At 42.4% G+C, this 26,858-nt stretch overlaps 1 protein-coding gene across 1 annotated transcript; it reads right to left on the reverse strand.

The window, feature by feature from the left end:
* Positions 1-4,867: 4,867 nt before the first annotated feature.
* Positions 4,868-24,861, reverse strand: PDCD7 (programmed cell death 7). The gene is made up of 5 exons (XM_049905506.1): positions 23,908-24,861; positions 21,778-21,916; positions 15,640-15,876; positions 15,110-15,197; positions 4,868-14,006 (listed from the first exon to the last, which is right to left on the reverse strand). The coding sequence occupies exons 1-5, from the start codon at positions 24,787-24,789 to the stop codon at positions 13,883-13,885; spliced, it is 1,470 nt and encodes a 489-aa protein (XP_049761463.1). The 5' UTR covers positions 24,790-24,861; the 3' UTR covers positions 4,868-13,882.
* Between the last annotated feature and the right edge of the window lie 1,997 nt (positions 24,862-26,858).

The following is a 26,858-nucleotide window of genomic DNA, read 5'->3' on the forward strand; positions in this document are numbered from 1 at the left end:
TTACATTAAAATTAAGAACTTCCATTCATCAAAGACATCATTAAGAGAGTAAAAAACAAATCAGAGAATGGGAGATGTTTAAAACACATATGTCTGAAAAAGGACTCATATCCAATATATAAAAAAACTTCTACAAATCAGTAAGAAAAAGGATCAAACAGAAATATAAGCAAGAGATGTGAACAGGCACTTCACAAAAGAGGATATCCAAATGGTCAATATATGATAAATTGTTTGACCTCATTAGTCATCAGGGAAATGCAAAATAAAACAATGAGGTATGACTGCGCACACACACCCACACACACACACAAATGACCAGAATAAAAAAGTCTGACAGTATCAAAGTGTTGATGAGGATGGGGAATATCACATGCACTGTTGGTGAGAAAGCAATTAGTATTTGTCAAAGGCATCTACTAAAGCCAAAATCTGAGAATTAAAAACTCATTCACGCAGAGTTCAAGCTCATGACTGCCTATGGTATATACTAAAATTTAGGCTCCTGACCACAGTCTGGCATTTTGCAAACGGCTAGGGTTTACCAGAGAGCCTGCACCAGACAATGTCTTTGGCTTAACTCAATCTGTCATGCCTGCCAGGATGATGCAAAGCCCTGCTGCTAGGGGTCACTGGGGTTATCTCCACCCCATATGAGAGTATATTGTTCCTCATGAGAGGTAAGTAGGTAATCTGGGTAAGAGGCCAAATGAGACCAGGTGGCAAATCTCTTAATTCTCTCATCTCTTCCCCCCTCTCGATCCAACTCTTCTCAGTGTCTTCCTGTATGTAAGACCCAAAAGACTTCTCTATCCCATGCCTGGAGACATGTCTGCCAACACTTTGGGAGGTGGCTCCTTGTGCTGTCTCCACCACACAGGATCAGGCAGGTCCCACTGTAATTAGTAAGTTATCTGCCCTATCAGCTGGTTCTTACAGAGGCCCTTTGAGATAGAGCGTGCTGTAGGAGACACAGGAAGAGTCAGGTCTTTGGCATTTTCAGATTTATCATTCACATTTTCTGATATCATTCAAATTTTGAACCATGGGGAAGGGCCATAGTTTTGTTGAGACCCAAGCATGAACTGCATGCCCAGTGAACTCTTAACTCTAGGCTGAGTGCTGACTTCATTCAGGTGGTGAAGACACACCTGAATGGACCTGAGGATGGGGGGGTGGGATGGGGTAGAGTGGGGATATTAGGATAGCCAGGCTGTGTATGCTTCAGCAAACCCAAAAAACTCAGGGCCTCTCAAACACCGGTCAGTGGGTGTGCCCATATGACTATACGTGAGCCTGGGGGGCGGGGCCAGATGAAGGCAGTGAGGCCCTAAGCAGATAATCTGTGGTGCCTCCTCCTCTGCTCCCTCACACATTCAAACGGGATAGGTGAGTTATATATATACATGTATATGTGTGTGTATGCGTGTCTCAGCTACCCATGATGCAACTTCTTTTTAAATGCAATTAAAATATTAGCGATTGAATGCTGAAGTGGCTCCTGCCATTTTAGCGATATGAGATGAACTGGATTATAAAATTTTAGTGGATGTGGGGTACTAAGATTTTTACTATATACCACATTTTCTACACAAAGAATAATGCACATATTCTGCAACAGAGAAAATGAGTCTGTGAACTTGGTTGTTTCGACAGTCAATGTAAAATTCTGTTGATCTCTCAGGACGAAAAATCAACTTTCATCAGTTTTGCTTTAAATGGATCATACTTCAGTTTTGATGCTTGTTTTGTAATAAATGCTATCATTATAAATGAGCAAATGAAGATGCCATAATATAAAATTTAATGATCAGAAAACAAATGACAAATTATTTTATTTTTAGATCGTTAATCTCTAATATAATTAACATTTCTTTCTGTTCTTTGCTCTTACAAATTCTTCAATGATTTCATCACAATTAAGCTGCTGAACAATACCTACTTCCATACATGATAAGGATAATGAATCGAGTCTTTCTTTAATCATTGTTGTGCGTTGATGGTTCTGAGTCTCTCTAGGGATGAAAATGAGCATTCTGTTGTGCAGTCTGTGCTTGTTAAAGTTAGGAACATGTGTAAAGTGATTTCGACATTGGGAAATACACATTGTATTTTATCTCCCATTATGGAATCATACATGTCGACACGAGTAAAATGTCTTTCCTGAATCTGTAAGCTTTGTTTTTATGTAAGAATGAAATTGTTCCACTTTCTGTGTATTTAAGTCATGGGATAAACCTGCACTAATTTCTTGGATGTCTTTATGTATTCTTCGTCAGGCCTAGCCACATCGTTTAAGAAGGAAAATCTATTTGAAAGAACTTCATACGCTTTCGCCCTTCTTTTCATGCAAGATCCAAGTGTGCCAGTGATGGTGTAGTACGAAGTTAGGCGAAATTGATCTCTGGCACTCAATACTTCTGGAGCACTTCCGTCATTTACTTGTTTCTTTCTAATGCTTCTGTGATGGTGAACTGCTTGATAATCAGTATTTGCCAGTATTTGTTTCGTTGTATTTTCAAAATCTTCTCTTAAATTATGTAAATACCCTGTTAATGATTGGCGGAGATCTGTGCATGTTTTTAAATTTACTTCTGAATCCTGGACAGGTTGACTTGTCCAATGAAAATGCTGCAATATATTATTCTACAAACCAACATAAATAAATACTGTAGTATTTGCATTTTGTTGGTGATGTTTTCAGCTTCTCTTTTGGCATCTCCTTTTTGTGTCTGGTCTTCAGCAATAATTTCTAAGGCATCTAGAATCTAAGTGTACGATTCCAGGATTGCACTGTTGCTACAGCATGCGTTGCCCAACATGTATTGTAGTTAGGTGCTGTCGAGTTGCTTCCGACTCACAGCGACCCTATGTACAACAGAAGGAAACACTGCCCGGTCCTGCACCATCCTTACAATCGTTGTTATGCTTGAGCCCATTGTGGCAGCCACTGTGTCAGTCCACCCTGTTGAGGGTCTTCCTCCTTTCCGCCGACCCTGTACTTTACCAAGCATGATGTCTTTCTCCAAGGAGCGATCCCTTCCGACAGGATGTACGAAGTATGTAAGATGCAGTCTTGCTATTCTTGCTTCTAAGAAGCATTCTAGTTGTACTTCTTCCAAGACAGATTTGTTTGTTCTTTTGGCAGTCCATGGTATGACATGTATTAGAAGGACATTTTAATACTCAATTATTGCCTAAATATGTTTTGAGAACTGCCCACTGGTGAGCAGAGATGGCAAAAAATGTGGAAAGTAACTGAACAGTAGGAAAAAAAATCAACTGCTTCTGGACAACAGTCTACTTCTCTACGTCCTACAAGATTAAGTGAACGTTCAGCACATGGTATGAAAATGGCATATTCATTACATTCTAGAATTTTCTGTGGCATTCCTTTGTAACACCCTGACATACTGGCAGCATTGTCATAAGACTGGCCTCTGCACTTAGAAAAATCAATTTAGCAAACTTCACATAAATAGTGAAGTACTTGATTTCCAATTTCTTTACTGGTATGACCTTTTAAGCTAATAAATGTGATAAATCGCTCGAATGGTTTTCTATCTGTTGGAGATACAGATCTTAAAACAATACTTGGTTGAGCTGTATGAGGAAGATCAGGAGTGTAATCTACGGACAAGCTGAAATACTTTTCGCTGAAAATAGTTGATCGAACTTTATCACTTATCAAGTTTATTAATCCTTCACATGTTGTTTTAGACATATACAATGGGTTGCCCTTTCCTGTGTTACCATATTTGGAGATGTGACCTGCTAAAAATGGATCAAACTGAGCAACAAGTTCAAATAAACCAAAAAATTTCCATTTTGTGGAGACCCAAACACTTCCTTTCTTCCTCAAAAAGACAGTCCATGTTCAGTGATTGTTACGATGACAGCAACAAGGCATTGCAAAACGGCTTTTCAATGCAGACGTTCTTCATTAGTGTTTTCAGCTCATGAGTTAAGCCAAAACCATGTCTTTGGTTTAAATATGACAACATACAACCTCTGTGAACTGAACTGTTTTCATGTTTATCAATCATATTGGAGTTGTGCCAATGGCTAAATCTATCTGTGGCAAATTGAGAATTAAATGATTTAGGACTGAATAGGTTGCAAACAAAACAATATACAGAGCCGACTGATGGAGAATACGGTAGCCACTCCCTCTTATAGTTTTCCCCATGAGCTTTGCGCTCTAGAAATATATTCTGGCTACAGAACCTTGTTTGTTTACCATCCAGAAATTTTCCACATGAATTTTCAAATGGTCCACTGAGATGTTGACAATCACTTGGCCCTCTTTCAATCCAATAATTTACATCATTAGGAGAAAAATTATTCCACAAAGCAGGATCTGTATATCTTTTATGGGGTCTGTAGATGGGACAATTTCAGATTTTAAAATAGTTTCACTTTCTACACCATTATTAATTTTTTAACTACAGCAAGGAATGGATGCAGAATTGGGAACAAATTGTTATATTTGTATTGCTATTAGTAATTTCAGCACTAGCGGTACTTGTACAACGATTTGCACCCATTAAACTTGAGCCTTCAGTGGAAGAAGTCTCTTCTGATTCATTACGTTTTAAAAAGGAAGTTAATTTTGGAATTGTCTTTAGGGATTCACAAATCCTTTTATATCTTCTGTGAGCTTTCGTTTTTGCGCTCCACTTAGTTGCTGCCTTGTCATTTTACCTGGATATAAAATTATGCCACTTTTTAAATTTGGTTCTACTGTACCAAATAAATTTGGATAATTGAAAATAAAATTTATAAGATAAAATTTACATTTGAATTTGGATGTTGATCCAAAAATTTGTATTTGAAAATAAGTAAGTAAAAAAATTGATTTGGAATATGTAATTTTGTTCTTCAGGTCTGAGATAGTCAAAAGAAATAGTACTTTCAAGGCAGTCAGAAATAATTTCATTCGTTTGTCATACGATGTTTTGCCAGCAGGTCCTTTGCAGATCTCTATGCATGTTTTTCGTCTTGAAATAATACTTAAAACCTGCCTCTCACTTTCCATCCTTTGATGCTGCGTCTTCAGGGTTCATTAGACTACTGCTAATACCCTATAGGGGTGACAGCGATCGCAAAGAGCATGATGCAAATACAAGGGTATGCTCAACCTGAAGACGTATTTTCGTTCACTTTGTGCAAGACAATACTAGATACGTCACGAGTCACGTGACTGGCATTCTTATGTGGTCTATGAGAGAGAACTGAATGTGAGGTTATACCTGATCAGTTCGAAATGAAAAGGAAAATGTAATTGTTATCATATTTATAAAATGTACATTTATTTCTCTGTGGGATTGTTCAACTCCCATATTCAAAGATACGTACAAAATTGATGTAACAATAGCACGACTTCTCCACAAGCAAGTTTGTTTTGCGAATCGTAGCAATATCAATCAATTTCTTAAAAAAGAGTCTGAAGGGAAATGGAAAATAAAATACATTTATGTAATTTTGCTATCCATTTATTTCCTTGAGGATTGCTCAATTCCCTTACATGGACATATGTAAATATTCTGATAAAACATAATGCTCTGATAAACGCCCTTTGTTGCTTTCTTGGAAGATAAATTTAGTAACACACTTGTTGCAAAACAGAAATACATCTTGCACGATATTGAATTTTGCATGCTCTTAATGTGCCTAATACCTCATTAGCATATATACAGTCATATCAAGTATTGTGTCCCACACAACAGACAACAAAAAATGAAACTCACCTGATATATGAATTAAAACCTTTTGTGTTAGATAAATATTAATAGTTTCAGTATTTTTGGACATTTGCTATGTTGGTATTATATTATTGTCCATGTTAGTATTTTATAAACTGTATGCTAGATTGTGTCCGTGTGTATGCCAAACATATTTTAAAGTTATAAATACAAAATGTAAGACAGAACTCCGTATGTAAATGCTACACTGTTAAGAAGTAACTTGACTGAATTCATTGCAACAGTGGACTTATTCAAGTTCCCTCCCTTTTCTGTGTCATCTGGGACTAGAGTTCCCATCGGTTTACCAGGATGTGTTAAAGAGCATACCCTTGTGTTTGTATCATGGCAAAGAGCATTGCTGGCCCTCCTGACTGGAGTTGCTGGTTCAGCAGATGTGGAAGTACAAGACAGTTCTCTCAAAATGGATCAGAGACCTGTTATCCATTAATATAATCTGTCCTTGCCCAGTAACCGACCATGTTGGATCCAGTTGCATATTGGGTGAATGTAGCCAGAGTTAGACTCAACAGCCAACCCCTACTTCTTGTTTATTAGAAATAGTATACTCCCAAGAGACCTGCCAAGATAAGGAATTTCAATTACATAGACTGTAGGAGACAAATGTCAACGAAGGTGTTGAAGTGGTATGTGTCTCACAGCTGAAACAATCTTGCGTGTGGGCACCACCCCCATGACCCTGCATGAGCTTTATTTCTGGCCAGCGCATTCGCACGCACTGGAGCTGGTGACATTTTCATTTAGTGCCCTGCCAGTTCCCTTCCACTGTGGCACTAGCTTTTCCTTGAATCCTGTCTGCTTGGCATCTATGGGTCTTTGCTTTGGACAACTGGTGCCCCTGTTTTGATGATGCCCTAAGCACATGCTTACCTTGCTGATTGGGTAGTCCATCCCTATTGGGGAGGGTGGGGGGCAGAGAGTGACAGTCGTGGTAATTGGTCTAGGGTGGGTCCAGGCAATGACATTAGTATTGCTTTTTAAGGCTCTGCACTATACTCTAAATGACTTCATCCTTGGCCACAGTTTCAATTATCTTTACGCCAATGACTCACAGATTTGCCAGTTCTCTTCTGAGATAAATTTTACAAGGCATCTCCCCCAGGATGTTTCAAGGGTGCCTCAAACTCAACAAATCCAAAGTGAGCTCCCCTCAAGTGGCTCCTCCTCCTCCAGGGTTCCCTGTCTCAAGGAATGGTGGCATTCATCCAGATGCACAAGCTTAGAACTCATCCCTGACACCTTCCTCTCCCGTACCACTGCCCATCTCAAATTCCCTGCCATGATTTATCTCCTGAATCTCTGGAATCCAGCCATTTCTTTCTACCTCTACAGCTATCGTGGGACTCTAAGCACTCATCATCTCTCACTTGGACAACTGGTTTCTTCGTGTCTTTTCATGCAAATTCAAACTCATCAGTTGGTCCGTGGGAGAAAGATGTGGCATTGTAATTTCGTTCCACACACTGCAGCAAGTGATCATTTCAAAACACAAAATTAAGCCACTCTCCTGCTTAAAATCCTCCAATGATTCCCAACAACTCTCAGAATAAAACTCAAACTCCTGACAAAAGCTTCTGAAGCTTTGCAGGGTCTGACCCACGCTCGCTGTCACCTCCCATCTTACTTCGGCCATGTTTTTGCTTTTGTTAGGTGCCAGTGAGTTGGTTCTGACTCATAGTGACCCTATGCACAACAGAAGGGAATGCTGCCCTGTCCTGCACCAGCCTCACAATTGTTGCTGTGTTTGAGCCCATTGTTGCACCCACTGTGTCAATTTATATCATGGACAGTCTTCCTCTTTTTCACTGACCCACTACTTTACCAAGAATGATGTCCTTCTCCAGTGACTAGAGCCTCCTGATAAGATGTCCAAAGTTTTGCTTCTAAGGCGCATTCTGTCTATACTTCTTCCAAGACAGATTTATTCGTTCTTCTGACAGTTCATGGTATATTCAATATTCTTTGCCAACACCATAATTCAAAGGCATCAATTCTTCTTCGGTCTTCCTTATTCAATGTCCAGCTTTCGCGTGCTTATGAGGTGACTGAAAATACCATGGCTCGGGTCAGGCATACCTTAATCCTCAAAGTGACATCTTTGCTTTTTAACACTTTGAAGAGGTCTTTTGCAGATTTGCCCAATGCAATGTCATTTGATTTCCTGGCTGCTGCTTCCATGGACGTTGATTGTGGATTCAAAGTAAAATGAAATCCTTGACAACTTCAACATTTTCTCCATTTATCCTGATGCTGTTTACTGGCCCAGTTTTATTTGCTTTATGTTGAAATGTAATCCATATTGAAAGCTGTAGTCTTTGATCTTCAAGTTCTCTTCACTTTCAGCAAGCAACATCGTGTCACCTGCATATTGTTAATGAGTATTCCTCCAACCCTGATGCCATGTTTTTCCTCATATTGTCCAGGTTCTCAGATTATCTGCTCAGCATATAGACTGAATAAGTATGGTAAAATGACACAACTCTGATGCATACCTTTCCTGATTTTAGACCATGCGTTATTCCCTTGTCCTGTTTGAACAACTGCCTCTTGGTCTATCTACAGGTTCCACATAAGCACATTCTGGATTTCCCATTCTCCACAATGTTATACATAATTTGTTATGATCCACATAGTCAAATGCCTTTGTATAGTCAATAAAACACAGGTAAACATCCTTCTTGTATTATCTGCTTTCAGCCAAGATCCATGTGACATCGTCAATGATATCCCTCATTCCACATCCTGTTCTGAATCCTGCTTGAATTTCTAGCAGTTCTCTGTTGATGTACTGCTGCAATTGTTTTTTAATTATCTTCAGCATAATTTTACTTGTATGCGATATTAATGATTGTTGTTGTTATGTTGTTAGGTGTCAGTTCTGACTCACAGCAACCCTGTGTAAAATACTTCCCAGTCCTGCACCATCCTCACAATCCTTGTTATGCTTGAGCCCATTGTTACAGCCACTGTGTTAATCCATCTCGTTTAGGACCTTCCTCTTTTTCACTGACCCTCTACTTTACCAAGCATGATGTCCTTCTCTTCAGGGACTGGTCCCTCCTGGTAACATGTCCAAAGTACATGAGACAAAGTCTTGCCATCCTTGCTTCTCAGGAGTATTCTGGTCATACTTCTTCCAAGATACTGTTTGGTAATTTCCACAATCAGTTGGATCACCTTTCTTTGGAATGAGTACAAATACGGATCTCTTCCTGTTGGTTGGCCAGGTAGTTATCTTCCACATGACTGGCATAGATGACTTTAGCCATACTGGACTTCAACTGCCATGGTCTTCTTGGCCCACCACAGGGCCTTTGCATATGCTATTCCAGATACTTGTAATGTTTTTCTTCCCTGTCTCTTCCCCCAAGCTAGTTAAGAGCTGTTCACCTTCAAAGCTCAGCTGAAAATCACTTTCTCAAAAAAGCTTTCCCTGACCCCCAAATTTGGTTAGGTTCCCCTAGTACAGTGGCTTCCAAGATTTTTTTTTTACGTGACTCATGAAATACATTCGACTTTGCAACCTAGCATACCAAAACCCAAACCCGTTGCCATCAACTTGGTTCCAACTCATAGTGACCCTACAGGACAGAGTAAAACTGCCCCATAGGGTATCCAAGGCTGTAAAACTTTATGGAAGTAGACTGCCACATCTTTCTCCCACCAAGGGACTGGTGGGTTTGAACTGCTGACCTTTCGGTTACCAGCCAACCACCTAGCCACTGTGCCACGAGGGTACCTCCAACCTAGCATACAAATATAAGCTTAAAAATGGTAATTTTTACTCGAAATTGACTCAACTGCAACAGCTTTTTTGGGGGGATTATATGATACACTGATATTTTCTATTATTTCACCTAAATGTATTACAGAATCTTCAGTCTGAAAAAAAAAGTTCTAATTCATAATTTCATAGAATCATGCCTCCCTTCAAAGCACTCAGCACATTTGTTTTTACGATTGTTGGATCTGTCTCCCTCATAACCTGTATTCTCTATGAGGTTAGGGAGTATTGGGTATTTTGTTCAACATTATAGCCTTGTACTTAACAAATTATCTGGACTGCAACAGGCACTTAATACTTGAACAATGAAAAATATAAATCCACAAATAAGTACTTTTCTCTTGAGGCATTTATCACGATTTTACTTAAATTATCTGTATAATCATTAAGTTTCTCTACTACAGACGCTAACTCTAGCTGGGCAGGGCAGGAAACCTGTCTGTCTTGATCTTCTTTCTATCTCTGGCACCAAGCAGGGTACCTAGCAAGTGGTAAATAAAAATGATTATCCAACGAACGCAGTTCAAATCCTGCTACATAGATTCTGGCAAGCCTGAATTAATACAGCTGAGGAAAGTGTGTCCATTGCTGTGCACAGTTAAGCACTCTAACATCGAGTTGCTTCAAAGACCTCAATCTTTGGTTCAGAGCCTATGAGAAGTCCGGTTTACTCCAAAAGTCAGAACTTGCATTGGAAACAAATTCTTCATGGGTGTCAGGCCAGGAACGACTGTGTGGATGCATGCAAAAGTGAACAGCTTATCATCTGGGAACAGTTTATTGGTTCTAAGCATTGCAAATACTAGTAACGATTTAGTTAGAAAAATTGCATGTCATCTCTATTCTTTAAACTATATCATTCCTAATACTTCATAGCATTCACAAGTCTTCTATATATTGCATATTATTTAATAGAAGAAAATATATTTTGTACTCACCTGGTAATTCCTAGGCTTGCTTCCCTGTGGACAAAACATGTAGAAGTAAAAGCCTACAACAGATGGTGTAATCTTAGCTAAGCTTCTTGATACATCCTTGCACAAAAGTCACACGGACATAGGAACATGAATGGCTTGAGTTTGGAGTGACTAAGCTAGCCGGCTTACAGTAGCAAATCCTCTGACGTCAAACTCAGCCACTCAGTTGAACGCCCTTAGTATTTAACATCTTTATTTCATAGCTTCCTACTCCTCTCTGTATTTACCAAATTTCTTAAAAATAAATGCTTTTGTTAGAGCTTCTCAAAAGCCCAGTCTTCTCTGTGCGGAAATAATATAAAACAATATTCTTGTATACAGGGAATGATTAATCAACAGATAATTGGTTTAACTTTCTGGTTGTTCTTTGAATTTCATTCTTCTATTTTCATTAATTCATGTTCAATATATAAAGAATTTAGGTATAGGTGTGAAAAGGATATTATTTACAAAAGGGCTGAAGGCTCAACAGAACTGTAGTTCCCAGCTCGGCTGACTGAAAAGAATGGGAAATGCCAACTAACCCAGTACCAGCTAACATCCCGATCACACAGGCTGTGGACTTTAAATATCTTTTCCACCGTAGAGGAATGACTGATTCCAGATCGGGGACAGAAAATGTACAAGATAAGCTTAGAACAGAACACTGGGGCTGTATCAAAAGGACTCAGAGGCCAAGGTGAAGTGGCTCCCACTGGCCAACGATGAGATAATCAATAAAGATAACAACAACAGATTGAAACACAAATATGTTTAGATTGGAGTTCGTAATTATACTTAAAGGCTAATGATGATACTTAAAAATTCATTAGCCACCTTTGGAAGATGCTAGAGAACCAGCCCATTATTTTGAAAAGTGGTAAATAAAGGGAATTAAGTATTTATCTCGTCTTTCGTATACAAATTACACCCCACAGTAACCAAATCATTGATAAGTTCCTCTTTTCAGAAATAGTCCAGCTAATAAATTAAGAATGAGAAAATTAAACTATCAGCATTTTGTAACCCCTAATGAATTCATGGACCTAGTTCCATTAATACCAACAACAAACAGCAACGTATGGATCGTATTTAGATCCTATTCTGAACAAATGGTAAAACACATTTATGAGATGGGGAAATCTGAACATTGATGGAGTCTGATGATATTAGGACCAATTTCTTCAGGTGTGATAATGGTGTGGTGATTAAAGTTTTAAAGCTGTAGATAATGAAATGTTTATGAATGAGGTAATATCATGCCTGGGATTTGCTTCAAAATAATCCAGGATGAGGGGTGGGGTACAGATGAAACAAGATTGGCCATGAGTTGACAATTATTTGAAGCCAATGATGGGTACATGGGCAATCATTATACTATTCTCTTTACTTTTGAATATGTTCGAAATTTTCTGAGAAAAAAAGATTGTGGGCCAAGATTTCAATGGCACTGTTCATATTCTCAGAAGTACAGTCTTTCTAAAACTGTAGAGGACCAGTGGCTACTGCTACATACAAGCAATAAACCAGGGAAAACACCTTTCCAAACACAAAACAACACTCACTTGATTAAAACCTTGCAGAGGCCAAACGAGAAAAAAGAGGGCCTATTTATTTCCATCTGGGGGTTGAATGCCTTCCTCTCCTTTAGTTCTGCTGCCTGAACTTTCCTGGAGTCCCTGCTTCACCATCCCACCAGCCCCTATCAACACAGGTGTCTTAGTGGCAAGGCTATCTGGACACCAAACAAATATCGTACAATTCATTTTGATTTCTACTTTTCTTGCATCTCATAGAGCAAGTGGTGAGATTCATAACAAAAAGGCACACAGAGCTGTGGGGTTACATGAGGCTAATCACATCGGATTCTATGGTTTATCAGCTTAGACACACACTTTGGAGGAGGAGTGCAGGCCGTCACACCCTATGTGTTAACTCTGTAATGTATAATGTATAAATTAAACAATGCAAATTAAACAACAGGAGAAGGGCCAAGGGGTCAGCGTCCTTTCTCATTATCCAAAGTTGGATTTTGCAGACTACTCTGGCTCTCAAGATTCATCTTCCTGTAGAAAATGCCTATTTAATAAATTTGAATTTTGGAGTGAAAATGTGTTTCATCAATACAAATTCTGTGTATAGTGATTCTGAAGGCAACAAATCAGGGAGAAAGGCTCAAACTAAAAAATAAAAATGGTTATTTATTTAGCTTTTTGGAAATATAAATAACACGACAGGAAAAAACAAAAATGGACATTCTATATGACTGATCATTTCCAGGCATAGCATTTATTCATGAAAAAATAAATTTTATTATTTTCTATCTGATTTCTCTCCAGCTTTGACTACATGGGCGCCCTAGTGGCACAGTTGTTCAGCATTCGGCTGCTAACCAAAAGGTTGGCAGTTCGAAATCACCACCTACTCCCTGGAAACCCTACGGGGCAGTTCTATTCTGTCCTATAGGGTTGCTATGAAATCGGCATTGACTCCACGATAACGGGTCTTTGACTACATGGGTGCTTTTGGGAAGCCTGAATCCCTAACAAGATGTCACAGCTCCACCAGCTCCTCCAGTACAGCTGAGTGAGGTTAAAGTCCTGCTCCTATAGAGGAATACATTTCTGTCCTTAAGGGTTCTGAGCCAGACCCCCAGGAACTTAAAAAACAGGTGCTTTCATTAGAACCCTTCTAACTTGGGGAAAATCCAGCCACTGTCTGTTTAATCACGATCAAATTTGGGCACAGGTACTCCTTCAGGTTTTCTAAGCTCTCAATATGGATACCAAGCTAGGCCACAGTCTTTTCTGGCAGCTCAGCCTGCAGCCAAATGCCATCTTCCTTAGCAGCAGCTTCCCAAGCTGCACCAAAGGAGGGATTAACAAAACTACAGATAAAGAGCATTTTTTTCACCTTTCTTCCTGGAAATTATGAGGGCTCTCTGGGTAGAAGGTAAGGAAATTTTGCATCAACCTTGCCTTTAGCGCATGAGGGCAGCTAAATCCAGCCAGCACACACCCATATTGAGTGTATGTGAGTACTTAACCATCACCACACAAGGAAGTTAGAGTCAATTACCAAGTCACTCTGGACCAAGCCCCTCAAAACAGAGGCAAATCTGGGGAACAAAGGCCACTGACTGTGTTACCAGTTAACCACAGTTCACCTAGGTCCTTTCCTGAAGAACCATATTAATCTCCTGATTCAAGAGGCACCTCTGGCCAGGACAGAGCACAGAAGGGAAACACAATTTCAGGGTAGGGTGAAGCCACAGAGTTCAAAGGTTCTGGGTTAGTCAAGCATAAGACGATGGCAGCATCTCTAATATTTAGAGCTGGAACGGGCCTTGGCTGGACCACACTCCTGGAGCATCTTTACTAATGCAGCTTAATAGCGGTTGCCCAGATGTCGTTGCTGGGGAGCGGAGGAAGGACCCATCCTTGGGGAACGGAGTTGCCTTTGGGATGATCGGATGGCACCAGGTACTGATCCCAATCATGCCTTAATAAGAACATTGTACAACAACTGCTTATTTCTGTTTTATTCTCAGCAAGGTGTTCAGCAACTAAATATTCTATTTCTAGGACTTAGTTTTGACTAAGGTAGTAATCCATTATAGAACTTGTTCCTAAAATTATGCAAAAAACTGTATTTCTTTAATGTACACATGGGGAGGGGGCAACTCTAAAAATAAGAATGGATAACCAAATAATGAATATACACATGTTTAACAGCTAAGGCTTGTATATAAGCCAAAAATGCCTTTTTCCCAGAATATAAACTTGGTATGCTAAACAGCATTCTTTTCTAAGAATCACACATCATTAGAGCTCTGGAAGGGATCTCAGAGATTACTTAGTTTTGTGGTTTTCAAACCATGCTTTGAAGACCCCTAGAGCCCAGTATATGCTTTTAGGGACTCTAGAAATAACAAAGTGTTTTCAGTTAACAACAGATTTAAACCACCCAGGAAACCATTCATTCTGTTTTGCATAGCGTTTTCTCAAAAGACTGCATTTGAGACGAGTGCGGCTGCTAGTTCTGAAGGCCACCATTCCAGCCCACCGTCTTCACCTTATAGATGAGGAAAGTGAGACCCAAAGAGCTGAGAACACTTCCCAGCTCATCAGTAACTGCAAGTTAAGATGAGAGTCCAGTTCCCCTTGTTCTTCACTTTCTTGGCTTTGACTTTTAAGAGCTCGGAAGCCAGTATGGGTCTCAAACAGTCTCCACAGGCAAGAACCCCAGGGTGGGCTTCTCTTCCTTGGTCTGTTTAGCACCAGAGAAGAGAATCAGGAAAGAGAAGCCAATGCTTTAAATCAATCTAACAGCTCTAGCATGGGAAAATACAGAAGGGCCAACAATAACCAGAGTTTATGTTTCCTCACCTGTTAAAACAGGGACACCACCATCCCCTTTCTCAAGGATTAATGAGAACTAAACAAGATGTACGTGGCATCAGTGAACAATGACAATATTATAGGCCCATAAAGAACTTTAAAAAAAGATACAGTAATAGACCTCAACAATATAATAAGCACTTCATCAACTGCTTCCTGCTACCCATGGGAAAGGTAGCACGTTGGAGAGCCTGCCCCTTTTACCTTATCTGGATGAGCGCTGGCACGGAGTGTTCAGCTTGGAGGTAATACTGTCGGAAAGGCTGCAAGAGGTGAGCAAGTGGGAACTCATCTGAGAAAGAAAGGCAAAATACCACATCATCATGCTTTATATCCAGAGTTTATTTCTCAAGACAAGGTGACTGGGCCTGTGATTGTGACAATATGATCAAATGTGTTTCATCTTTACCCATTAATCCCATGATACAGTAAATCCTGAATGTCTCATTTGTTGCCTTCTACCCCTCAGCTTAAGAAACCTTGGTGGTTGCTAACTGAAAGGTTGGCAGTTCAAACCCACCCAGTTGCTCATGGGAGAAAAGACCTGATGATCTGCTCCTGTAAAGATTACAGCCAAGAAAACCCTCTGGGGCAGTTCTACTCTGTCACATGACATTGTGATTAGTGGAAAACTGACTCAACAGCACCTAACAACAATAACACCCCTTAGCTTAAGCTGAGATTATCTATGATGAGAAGGGCCAAGTTAGTCTTTTCCTTACAGAGGAACTTACCTGGATCCCCAAATAACTTGGACTCAATTTCACGCTTCTGAAGTAAAATTTTCTCCTTTTCTTTTCTTTGCTTCTTTTCCAATTCTCTTTTCCTCTCCTCCTCTTGTTCTCCTTCCAGCATAACTCTGAGGGCTCTCTCTTCAGCTTCATACAGTTCAGAGCGTTTTTTAATGAGTCTTCTCAGTCGCTGCAGATGATGCTCAAAAGTTTCATCTGCTGAGACAGGAGGACAGACCCCTGGGCGGAGAGATCCAAATGGCATTTTAGATGCTATTTTTCAGATACCCAGATTAGAACACACCCGTGTTCTAATAATCAGACTCAAAGTCCTATCTATGAGTTTGCTTAAGGTTTGTGAATTCTACCCAATTTTCAAGGCTCAATTTGGCTTTCTGGAGTATACAATTACTGTGATCCTGGCCCAACTTTCTCTGAACTCCTCACTTAACCCTTGATTTTGTTTATACTGAGTGGCCCTGATCTTCCAGTTAGACAGTGAGCTCACTAAAGGCAGGAACTTACATGTGAGATGAACAACGTTCCCTCTGACTGAGCCTGAAGTTTTGGAAGCGCACACTTCGAGTGGTGAAGAAGACACACTTAACTGGCTACACTGACACACAGTCCACTGCTGGCAGAGGTAGTCAATAGTCTCTGTCTGCCTGGTTTTAGCACTGAAAGTTGCACGTCCTGGGAAACTTCTCAATACCAAGAAAACCAAACGGTTGGTCACCCCGGTTAACTGTGAGGTCAGCTAACAGTACAGTTAACATTTAGGAAGCGACAATTGGCACTATTTGATCATGAACTGCTTAATAGGTGAAATCAAAGTATTACTGCTGCACAGAGTTAATAAAAAGATGTCTAAGCTTTTTCAGAGATACATATATAAGCACCTGGGGGAAGTGATATGTCTGGGATTAGCTTTAGTTGAGCAAGGAAATATGGGAAAATCTTGAAAATTATTTAATTTCGATGATTAGTATTTAGGAATTCTTTTTTTATGCATGTGTGCAATTTTTCATGAAAGGAATGCTCAGTGAATATTCAAGTGGATTGTAGGTCAGCTCACTGTTGTAACAGCCCTGCAAATAAGAGCCGATGAAGCTCCTGATGAAGCTGCTGCACGATTCAGTATCACAGATGTGGGGGTGGCCCATTTTATACGGAAAGGTATTTATCACACAAGCATTTTAAGAACACCAGATACAAAAAAGAAAAAATCCTAATCCTTCTACCATAAGCATAATCTCCATGTTCCTTTCCAGACTTTTGTGCCCATGTATTAGCAAGTTCCCATGGTTCAACCTAACACAGATATAATTTCTATGTGGCTGTATGACCAGCATTAATTATCCACATTCTTTTTCAGTCCTCGTAATTATTTAGCAGCTCTATCCTAGTTTATCTCATCAATGCGCCATAATTTACTTAACAAGCAGCAAGCTCAGGGGTCCTCAGGGCTCCCCTCACTTCTGACCTCTTGGCTCTCACTATCCCGGTGGGTTGGATAATTCACTAGGACAACTGAAGAACTCAGGAAAGTGCTATACTGAGGGTTACAGTTTTATTAAAGCAAAAAGGACACAAATGAAGAGATGCATAGGGCAAGGTCTAGGAGGGTTCCCAATGCAGAGCTTCTATGTCCCCAGAAAGGAGATGGTACCCTCCCACACACATCGATCGATGTCTTTCACCAACCAGGAGGCCATGGAGCTTGCGTCCAGAGCTTTTACTGTGTGTCTTATTAGTAATTCAAACACCAGCTACTCTCTCTCGAGGTTGGTTAATAACACAGGTCATCAAGAGGTGGGTCTTTCAAGGGTCAACTTCAGTGAAGGTAAGGACAACACACGATATATGGGAAGTCAACACAACTGGACCAAAGCAAAGCAGTTTCCCAGACACATCTGAACACTTTGAAGGACAGAGGAGCTGGAGCCTGGAGAACATAGTTTCAGGGGACATCTAGGTCAACTGGCATAACAGTTTATAAAGGAAATGTTCTATATCCTACTGTGGTGAGTAGCATCTGGAGTCTTAAAACCTTTCAAGCAGCCACCTAAGACATCTATTGGTCCTATCCCACTCAGAGCAAAGGAGGATGAAGAAAATCAAAGACATAAGGAAAATACTAGGCCAAAGGACTAAAGGACCAAATGAACCAGAGACTCCACCAGCCTGAGACCAGAAGAACTAGATGGTGTCCGGCTACCACCAATAACCACCCTGACAGGGAACACAACAGAGTCCTGGACAGAGTAGGAGAAAAATGTAGAACAAAATTCAAATTCACGTAAAAAGACCAAACTTAATGGCCTGACAGACTGAAGAAACCATGGAAACTATGGCTCCCAGACACTCTGTTAACCCAGAACTGAAACCATGCTCGAAGCCCAGTCTTCAGACAAAGATTAGACAAAACTATAACACAAAAAATAATACACATGAGGAACCCAGTTCTTAGTTCAATCAGATATATGAGACCAAATGGGCAGCTCCTGTCCAAAAGCACAATGAGAAAGCAGGAAGGGACAGGAACTGGTTGAGTGGACACAGAGAGCCCAGGGTGGAAAGGGGAGTAGTATACTGTCACATTGTGGGGACTGCAACTAATGTCACAAAACAATATGTATACAAATTTCTGAATGAGAAATTAACTTGAGCTGTAAACTTTCACCTAAAGCACAATTAAAAAAAAAAAAAAAAAGGTGGGTCTTTTTGGCCTGGCCAGCTCCTCCCAAGAGTCACCTCATTAGCATAACCTGCTGGGTTACACGTAGTCTGGAGCCCTCATCAGACACCTATGATAATTGGGGAAATTCTTAAGTTTTAGAGGTTATTTCTCAGGAACAAAGACCAAATTCACATAAACCCCACAGCTCCCAGCATGCGTGCAAGCACACACACACACACGCATGTGCACACACACACACGCGCGTGCACACACACACACAGCCAGCCAGATAACAATCTTGCTTTCTTCACAGGGGATCTTTTAATAAATTGACCTCATTGTTTCTTTTTCATCTCCTATTCACTCTATTCTAGTCTGCCTTCTACCCTACCCCCCTACCACTCCACTGAAATACCCCTAGCAATGGGAAATTTGTGCTCTGCCGGGTACTAATTGCCATGGATGTTTCTCAGCTTTTAATTACTCAATAATAAAAATAACAACATGAAACACTCACAGCATTAACTGTGTGCCAAGGCTGTTTTAAGAGTTTATACAATACTTACTAATTTAATCCTCAAACACTCTATGGGTGGTACCTTATTATCCCCGTGCTACAAATGAGAAAACTGAGGCACAGAGAAGTTTAAGTTACCCACCCAGGATTACATGATGTCTCTAAGTATTTGCCACTTTCCAGAAGGAGGCAGGGGGTCTACTTTTTCCTCCCTGAGTCTATCTTTTCCTCTTGTCCCTCTGTTCTCTTTTGTGGCCTCCTCTTTATCCACCTTGACTTTGACATTCCCTAGGATTATGTTTTCTCAGTCTTCATCTCATGCTATACAACCTCCTTGAGGTCACTCCTACCTGTGGCTACGTGCTGATGAACTCTTAACCAGGCTGTTCTACAGATACCGCAAGCTCAACAGGTGCCAGACTAAACTCGTCAACCCGAACCTGTTCATCCTCCTCAACTAAAAAGGTACCACCATCGTTCAGTAGACCAGGCTACAACCTAGAAGTCATTTTTTCCTTTAGCTTCCATATGCTGAGTTCCTATTTTTTTTTTTTATATTACTTCATTCATACTTCTTAAATCCATTTACTTCTCGCCAATTTACTGTCTGCCCCTTATCCAACCCTGCCCAGACTACAATAGTCTTACCAGTCTCTCTCCCTCCCTCCCTCCCTTGCTCTTGGATGCTCCAAATCTTTTTCCACGCTGCCAGCACTGATCTTTCTCATCTTTTCTCTCTCCAGTTAAAATCCTTCAATGGTACCTCACGGCTTTAAGCATAAGGTGGGAACTCTAGCCAAGCCCATTAGACACTTTGCAATGTGGCCCTGCTCATGTATCAGCTTCAATTCTCAGCATTTACTTGGAGATGCACATGTTTTGAAGAGAGCAAGTTAGGAAGCTGCTAGTTTCCTTCTAAAATTTCCCCCCTTTTTTGGGCAGCTATTTAACCACAAGGTGAGGAAGACTAATCTGGAGAAATTACGCTGGTAAATTCACTTGGCAGGAGTTTACTGACCACTCACTCATGGGGGATGTGAGGTGGGGAAATATTAAATAGTAGTCCTCAGGTTTTTGCTTTCTAATAAGGAAGAGATAAAGTGTCTTAGTTAACTAGTGCTGCTATAACAGAAATACCACAAGTGAGAACTGGATGGTGCCCAGCTACCATTACTGAATGTTTTGATCAAAGATTCCATAGAAAAATCCTGATCAAACGGGGAAAGATACAGAATTCAAATTCTCATGGACTCCAGACTTCACAGAGCCATGAAGGTGGGATGAACCCCTGAAACTACTTCCCTGAGATAATCTTTAAACCTTAAGCCATAAATACCCCCTGAAGTCTTCTTAAAACCAAGCAACAGTTTAACGTAACTAGAGAAAAATGTCTGCCTTGAGCATTGTGCTCTTTTAAGAACTATCTATATGGGATCAAACTGACAACAGCAACTTGAAACATTAGGTAGGAACCTCAAGGGGCAGCGAATTTATATTAATGGAGGAGGAACAACTCAGAAAGAGGGTGAGAATGGTTACACAACTCGAAGAATGTAATCAATTTCACTAAATGGTACATGTAAAAACTGTTGAATTGGTGTATGTTTCACTGTGTATATTCTCAATGAGAAAATAAATAAAATTATATATATGTATATATAAAAAAAAGAAATACAAGTGGGTGGCTTTAATAAACAGAAATCTCTCATAGTTTAGGAGGCTAGAAGACTGAATTCAGGGCACTGGCTCTAGCGGAAGGCTTTCTGTCTGCTCTGGGGGAAGGTTCTTGTTTCTATTCAGCTTCTATTCCTAGGTTCCTTGGCGATCATGTGCCTTGTATCTTCTCCATCCATTTGTGCTTGCTTCTCTGTGCCTAATCTGCTCTTTTTATATCTTAAAGGTGATTAGCTTAAAACACATCCTACACTGATATGGTCTCTTAACATACAAAGAAAACCCATTCCCAAGTGGGATTATAACCACAAGTGTAGACGTTCGGATTTACAACACATATTTTTGAGAAACACAATTCAATTCGTAATATATGGGTAAACACAGCAGATGCTAACTCCCCTCTGACTATTCATGAGTACCCCAGAAGTACTACAATGCGGTCATCTGTATTGACTCTGAGATTACATCTGAGTCAGCCACTCTGTAGTATGCTGGAAGGCCAACGCCAATCACTTAGCTAGTTAATGAGCCTGCCTCACTGTATGAGGGTCATATCCTGACAAAACTTAATCAAGAGTCTGAAGGAGTCACAGTTTTCATTTATATTTTAAACTACACAGGGGAAACCATTTGCTATGGTGATACCTGATTGTGTACTCTAAAATATCCCTGATGAATGTCAAAGGTCTATCAGTAAGGCAGCCTGTGGTCCACACCAGGTACAAGTGACAAGGAGCAGGAGGTCACCTCAGCCCAGATGAGGGCAGACTTCCTGGAGAATGCTGCATCTGTATTTGGTTTTGAAGAATAGTGAGGGCTTAAAATGGTAAAGATGGGGACTGAGGGCCCTCCAGACAAACTGGCAGGAGCAAAGATCTGGATAGGCAAATGGAAAGCATGACTGGGAACTTCTAGAACACCAGCAAGGCGGGAGTAAATTTTTGAGGAGAGGCTTGGACTGCCTGGCTAGTCTGGCACTCCTTGCAGAGACCACTGAAGTCTTCTGAGCCCAGAAGTGACATTCAGGGAAGCTGGGAAGCTCTGTACACTCTGCAGGGCACTCCCTAGCCTGTCCAACCATTTCATCAGCACTGAGTTCCTACAGGTGCTACCCGGGGCTAAATATCTTCCAAGGCTTCCTGCTTCAGAAGCTCTGAGCTACTGCTAACAAGCCCAGGAAAAGTATCAAGCGTTTCTGCTTCAAAAATATCTGGGGGGCTGTGGTAAAGAAGGGCAAGAACTGCAAGTGGAAATGCAAAGCCACAGTTACCTTTCCTCGCTGCAGCCTCTTTCCTCAGCTTCCTCAATTTCTCCAAGGCCCGAAGAAGGTCCACCATTCTTTTGGTGTCTGCTTGTTTTCTCCTCACTTCAGACAGGACGCCATCAGCAGCAGCTTTGAGTTCCTGCTCCTGGAGGTGAACCAGAGCCCACAAGACCTATCATCAGGAACAACGTTATGGCAGAGAACAGCTGCCTGACAGGTCAGATTTCAGGGAATCAGACAACACCAGGGTTAAGACAGACTATACTGGATCTACATCTCAATTTCCTGGGCCTTGCATAACAACTCTCTACACTGGCCCAGCCAAGGGGTCAACCCCTTCCACTGATGACACAACTCTCATCTCAAAGGAGAATCGCTTCTCTTTGTAGTTTCCATGTGGGCACTGGTCTTTGTTTCTTCCTCAGTGTTTCTCTAAGTGTGGTCCAAGGAACAGGGCTCCCTTGTTAAAAATGCACCTTTTAGACGTGAAGATTCAGACTCTCATGGAAGATAAGGAAGGGGCTGAAGAGGCCCAGGACTCTACAAAGCTCTCCAAGTGACAACCAACACACAGAGTTTGTATCCCACTGCTCTAGCATCATAAGGATCTCTTCCACATGACAGCCTTTCAAACATCTGAAAGACCACTATCCCACTCTTCTTCAGTTGGACTAAAATAACCATGGTTCCTCAAGCCACTTCTCATGGGACATTCATCACCACAGGTGGTGAGGGGGGGCCTCCTGCCTAAACTTCTCTCTCTCATCTGTCAAAAAAGTGCCTGTAATTCCATTGTTACAGCCACAGCATGCTGCTTCACTCTTCGGCTTGTATTACTCCCCCTCCCTGCAACTGATGCTCTCACATGGCTTTGACATTTCCTTCAAGACTCAGCTCTGACATCACTATATCGTCCAGGAAGCCTTCCCTGACGCCGTCCCCCCAGTAGATTAGATATGCCTCCTCTGGGCTCCTAAAACACATACAGTTGAAATCCTAACACACACCATGCTGTACTGACATGATCCCCCACGGGGTTCTAAGCCCCTCAAGGACAAAGGCAATGTCTTATTCATTTTAATCTCCAGGACCTGGCATCAGGCCTGGCACACAATGTGCTCTCAAGAAATGTCTCCTGAACCAAATCAAACGTTCTCAGATTAAGGTGTTGCCTCTTCAGGCATTCTTCCTTAAAACACTGATATTCCTGGGGACACAATGACAAAACTTGCCATCAATACACTTCAGAATGAAGTTATAGCACATTCTAGAATGGTAGAGTATCAGACACAAGGAGAAGGAAAGAAGACTCTAGCTGGTTATGGACAGTGGAGGGAGAGGCAAAGAAAACCCCAGAGGCTCTCAAAGTAAGGAGAATGAATGCCTTAAACAACCACCTGATCAATTTCCAATTTCACCCTGGCCCTATGTGGAGCCTGAAATCAACAGGCTTTGGAATCAGACAACTTGGGCTCAAATCCCGAGTGAAACTGCCACAGACCAGTTGTGTGACACTCAGTTAACCTCTTTGTGCCTCAGTTTCCTAATCTGTAAAAGTGGGATAATACCATTTACTTTTCAGGGTTGTTATAAGGATTCAATGAACTGGTGTAGGTGACTAACTCTGCTTAAGACCTAGTATAGAGTTACTGCTCAAAAACACCATTGCTGAACCTGGGGATATGTGGTTTAAAACTTGTAAACAAATGAAAATTAAGGGAACCACCACTATTATGCCATCTGCCAATTAGGGTATATGTTCCTTGAGGCAGGGACCCAAGTTTTCTATATTTTGTATTCTTTAATCACCTAGAGCAATCCAAAACTCACGAGGACCCAGGCACTTGTTATCCTTGAATGTTAGTAAGGGGATAGAACGATGGAGCAGGAGACGGGAGGCTGTCATCCTTGCAATGCCACAGTGTGCACCCAGAGCTTTGGTGGTGTGTACTCTACCTCGTAACATACAATAAATATAGAGACATAGTATCAGGTCAGAGAAGAAGCAAGCTGTCTTTTTATTTTACGGATAAGGAAACAAAAGTTTAGCCCTAGGACACGGCAGCACAAAGCCTCATGTCCCCTCAGGCTCCAACCACCACCACCCCTGGCCCCATGCGCGTCCGCTGTTCTCACCCGCTTCTTCTCCTCCACCTCCTGCACGCACTTGACCCTCCAGCGGTCAATCTCCTGCTCACGCTCCACCGCCCGCGCGGCCTCCGCCTCTCGCTCGGCCTCGCGTTCCCGGGCCCGCTCTCGCAGCCGCAGCCGGCGGCGCCGAACCCTCTCGAGTCTCCGCCGCACCTCGCCCACATAGGCCGCCTGGGTCAGCGGCTGTAGCCTCTCGGCCAGTTCGGCGCGCAGCGGCGCGGCTTGGGCGTGCAGCAGAGCCCATGCCGCGCCGTCTGCCTCGGCCTCGCTCATGGCCCGGCCCAGGCCCCGCAGCCGCCGCACCAGGCGCAGGGCCCCGCGCAGCCGCGCGCGAACTTCGCCTAGGCTAGGCCCGGCGGGCGCGCGCGGAGGCGCCGGGCCGCCAGCTCGCCGCGGGGCTCCGAACACCGCCTCCAGCCACTGCTGGTCGCGCAGGCGCTGCAGAGCCGCCTCCCCGAGCACATCGGGCGGCGGCGGCGCCTCAGGCCAGCGCGGGTTCCAGGGCGGCCCCGGGCCCGGAGGTGGCGGCCGCGGGCGCTCGCGAGCGTCGGACCCTGGGAAGGGCCGGCACTGGGGTGGCGGCGGAGGCAACGGTGGTGGCGGCACAGGGTAGAAGTTTCCGCCGCCGCTGCCGCCACCACAGCCACCGCCGCGGGAGGCTTCCGCGGGGGCCCGGGGCTGCAGAGCCAACGGGGGCTGGAGGAAGGGGGCGGAGGCCCCCGAAAAGGGGCCAGGCCGCTGGGGAAGAGGCGGTGGGAAAGCCGAGGAGGACAGCGGTGGTGGCGGACAGCCGAAGGGAGCGGGAGGCGGCGGCTGCGGAGGCGGCGGGCCCGGACGACCCGGAGCGAAGAACGGCGGCAGAGCCATGATCACAACTGACGGACTCAAAAATGACAGGAACCTCAGCCGTTCCCGGGAGAGTCTTCCGGGAGGAAGTGACGCCATTATGACGCGCCACGCCCAGAATGCCTGGCGGTGGGCGGGCTTTCATTCGCTCTGGTAAATACTGTACTTACTAAACATCCTAGGTGTGGAGCTAATAGCGCAACGTCCAACGAAAATTAAGACTTACAGTTTCTCACTTCGCGGAACTCACTGTCTAGTAAGGAAGATATATTATCATACAAAGAAATGTACGAAGTGCTGTACTACCAAAGAGAAACACACAGGGCAACAGAGCGTACAGAATTTGACCTAGTCAAGAAAGTTGGGGAAAATTGCCCTAATCGAACAAGCCAAATCTGTTGCCGTCGAGTCAGTCCTGACTCATAGCAACCCTGTAGGATAGAGTAGAACTGCCCTCAAAGGGTTTCCAAAGACCGTAAATCTTTATGGGAGCAGACTGCCACATCTTTCTCTTGCAGAGCCGCTGGAGGGTTCGAACCCAACCTTTGGGTTAGCAGCCGGCGCTTTAACCACTGCTCCACGGGGGCTCCTTCTGAAAGGTAAGTAGGAATTAAATAGAAGACGAGAGGGAACACGGTTCACTTGGGAACGGCATGGGAGTATGCCCAGTGGGGGGACAGAAAACCAGTATGAATGGAGCAGAGAAAGCCTGAGGGGAGCCTGGTGAGGTTAGGAACGTGGACAGGGGGCAGGGTGGTCAGGGCCTCATATCTTAAAAACAGTGGGAAGCCAGTGGAAGGTTTTAAGCAGGAGAGGAAGGAGAGGACATGCTACATGATTAAATTTTTAAACTTTTTTTTAAGGTAATTATAGATTCATGTACAGTTATAAGATCCTGGGTTTGTTTGTTATTGTGCAATTATAAGATTCTGGGTACTCTTTACCCAGTTTCCGCCAATGGTAACATCTTGCAAAACTGCAGTACAATATCACAGGCAGGATATTGACATTGATATAGTCAAGATACGGATCACTCCTATCACCACCAGGATCCCTCATGCTGCCATTTTATAGCCATACCCACTTCGCTTCTGCCCCCACCCCTAGCAACCACCATCTGTTCTCCATTTCTATTATTTTTGTCCTTTGGAGAACGTTATATAAATGGAATCATACAGTAACTTTTCCGGATTTTTTTCACTCAGTATAATTACTTGGGGATTCATCCAGGTTGTTTCATAGAATAGCTGGTTCCTTTTTATTGCTGGGAAACCCTGGTGGTACAGTGGTTAAGAACTACGGCTGCCAACCAAAAGGTTGGCAGTTCGAATCCACCGGGCACTCCTTGGAAACTCTATGGGGCAGTTCTACTATATCCTATAGGGTCGATATGAGTCGGAACCCACTCGATGGCAACGGGTTTTTGGTTTTTTATTGCTGAGCAGTATTCCATGCTCTAAAAAGCCCAGGTGGTGCAAAGGTTAAGTGCTCGGCTGCTAACTGAAAACTTGGAGGTTTGACCCCACCCAATGACTCCTAGGGAGAAAGACCTGGCCATCTGCTTCTGTAGAGATTACAACCTAGGAAACCCTGTGGGGCAATTCTACTGTCACATGAGGTCATGATGAGACTACTTGAGAGCACCTACCAACAACATTATATGATATGGATGTACCTACCACATTTTGTCTAACCATTCACCCCTTGGAGGACATCTGGGTTGTTTTCAGTTTTGGGCTATTATGAATAAAGCTGCTATAAACATTCATGTACAGGCTTTTGTGTAAGCATAAATCTTCATATTCTGGGATAAATGCCCAGCAGTTCAGTTGCTGGGATGCATGGTAGTTGCATAGTTTGTCTTGTAAGCAATTGCCAAATGGTTTCCCAGAGTGGCCATACCGTTTTACATTTCCACCAGAAACATACAAGTGATCCAGTTTCTTTGCATCCTTGCTAGCATTTTGTTTTACTCTTTTTTTAGGCATTCTGATTGGAATATCGTTATCTCATTGTGGTTTTAATTTGCATTTCTCTGATGGTTGATTAGGAGCCCTTGTGGCACAGCTTTTAGGCACCTGGCTGCTAAC

The sequence above is a fragment of the Elephas maximus genome, chromosome 13 (assembly GCF_024166365.1).
Source record: "Elephas maximus indicus isolate mEleMax1 chromosome 13, mEleMax1 primary haplotype, whole genome shotgun sequence".
Classification (NCBI taxonomy): domain Eukaryota; kingdom Metazoa; phylum Chordata; class Mammalia; order Proboscidea; family Elephantidae; genus Elephas; species Elephas maximus.

What these genes read in the sequence shown, in the direction of transcription:
- PDCD7 (XM_049905506.1), bottom strand. Translation starts at nt 24,789, where the DNA reads ATGGCTCTGCCGCCGTTCTTCGCTCCGGGTCGTCCGGGCCCGCCGCCT. An exon ending in AGGTGGAGGAGAAGAAGCGG is followed by an intron (nt 21,917 to 23,907) that starts GTGAGAACAGCG and finishes GTTCACCTCCAG; the next exon opens with GAGCAGGAACTCAAAGCTGC. An exon ending in CCAGCGCTCATCCAGATAAG is followed by an intron (nt 14,007 to 15,109) that starts GTAAAAGGGGCA and finishes GTTCTTATTAAG; the next exon opens with GCATGATTGGGATCAGTACC.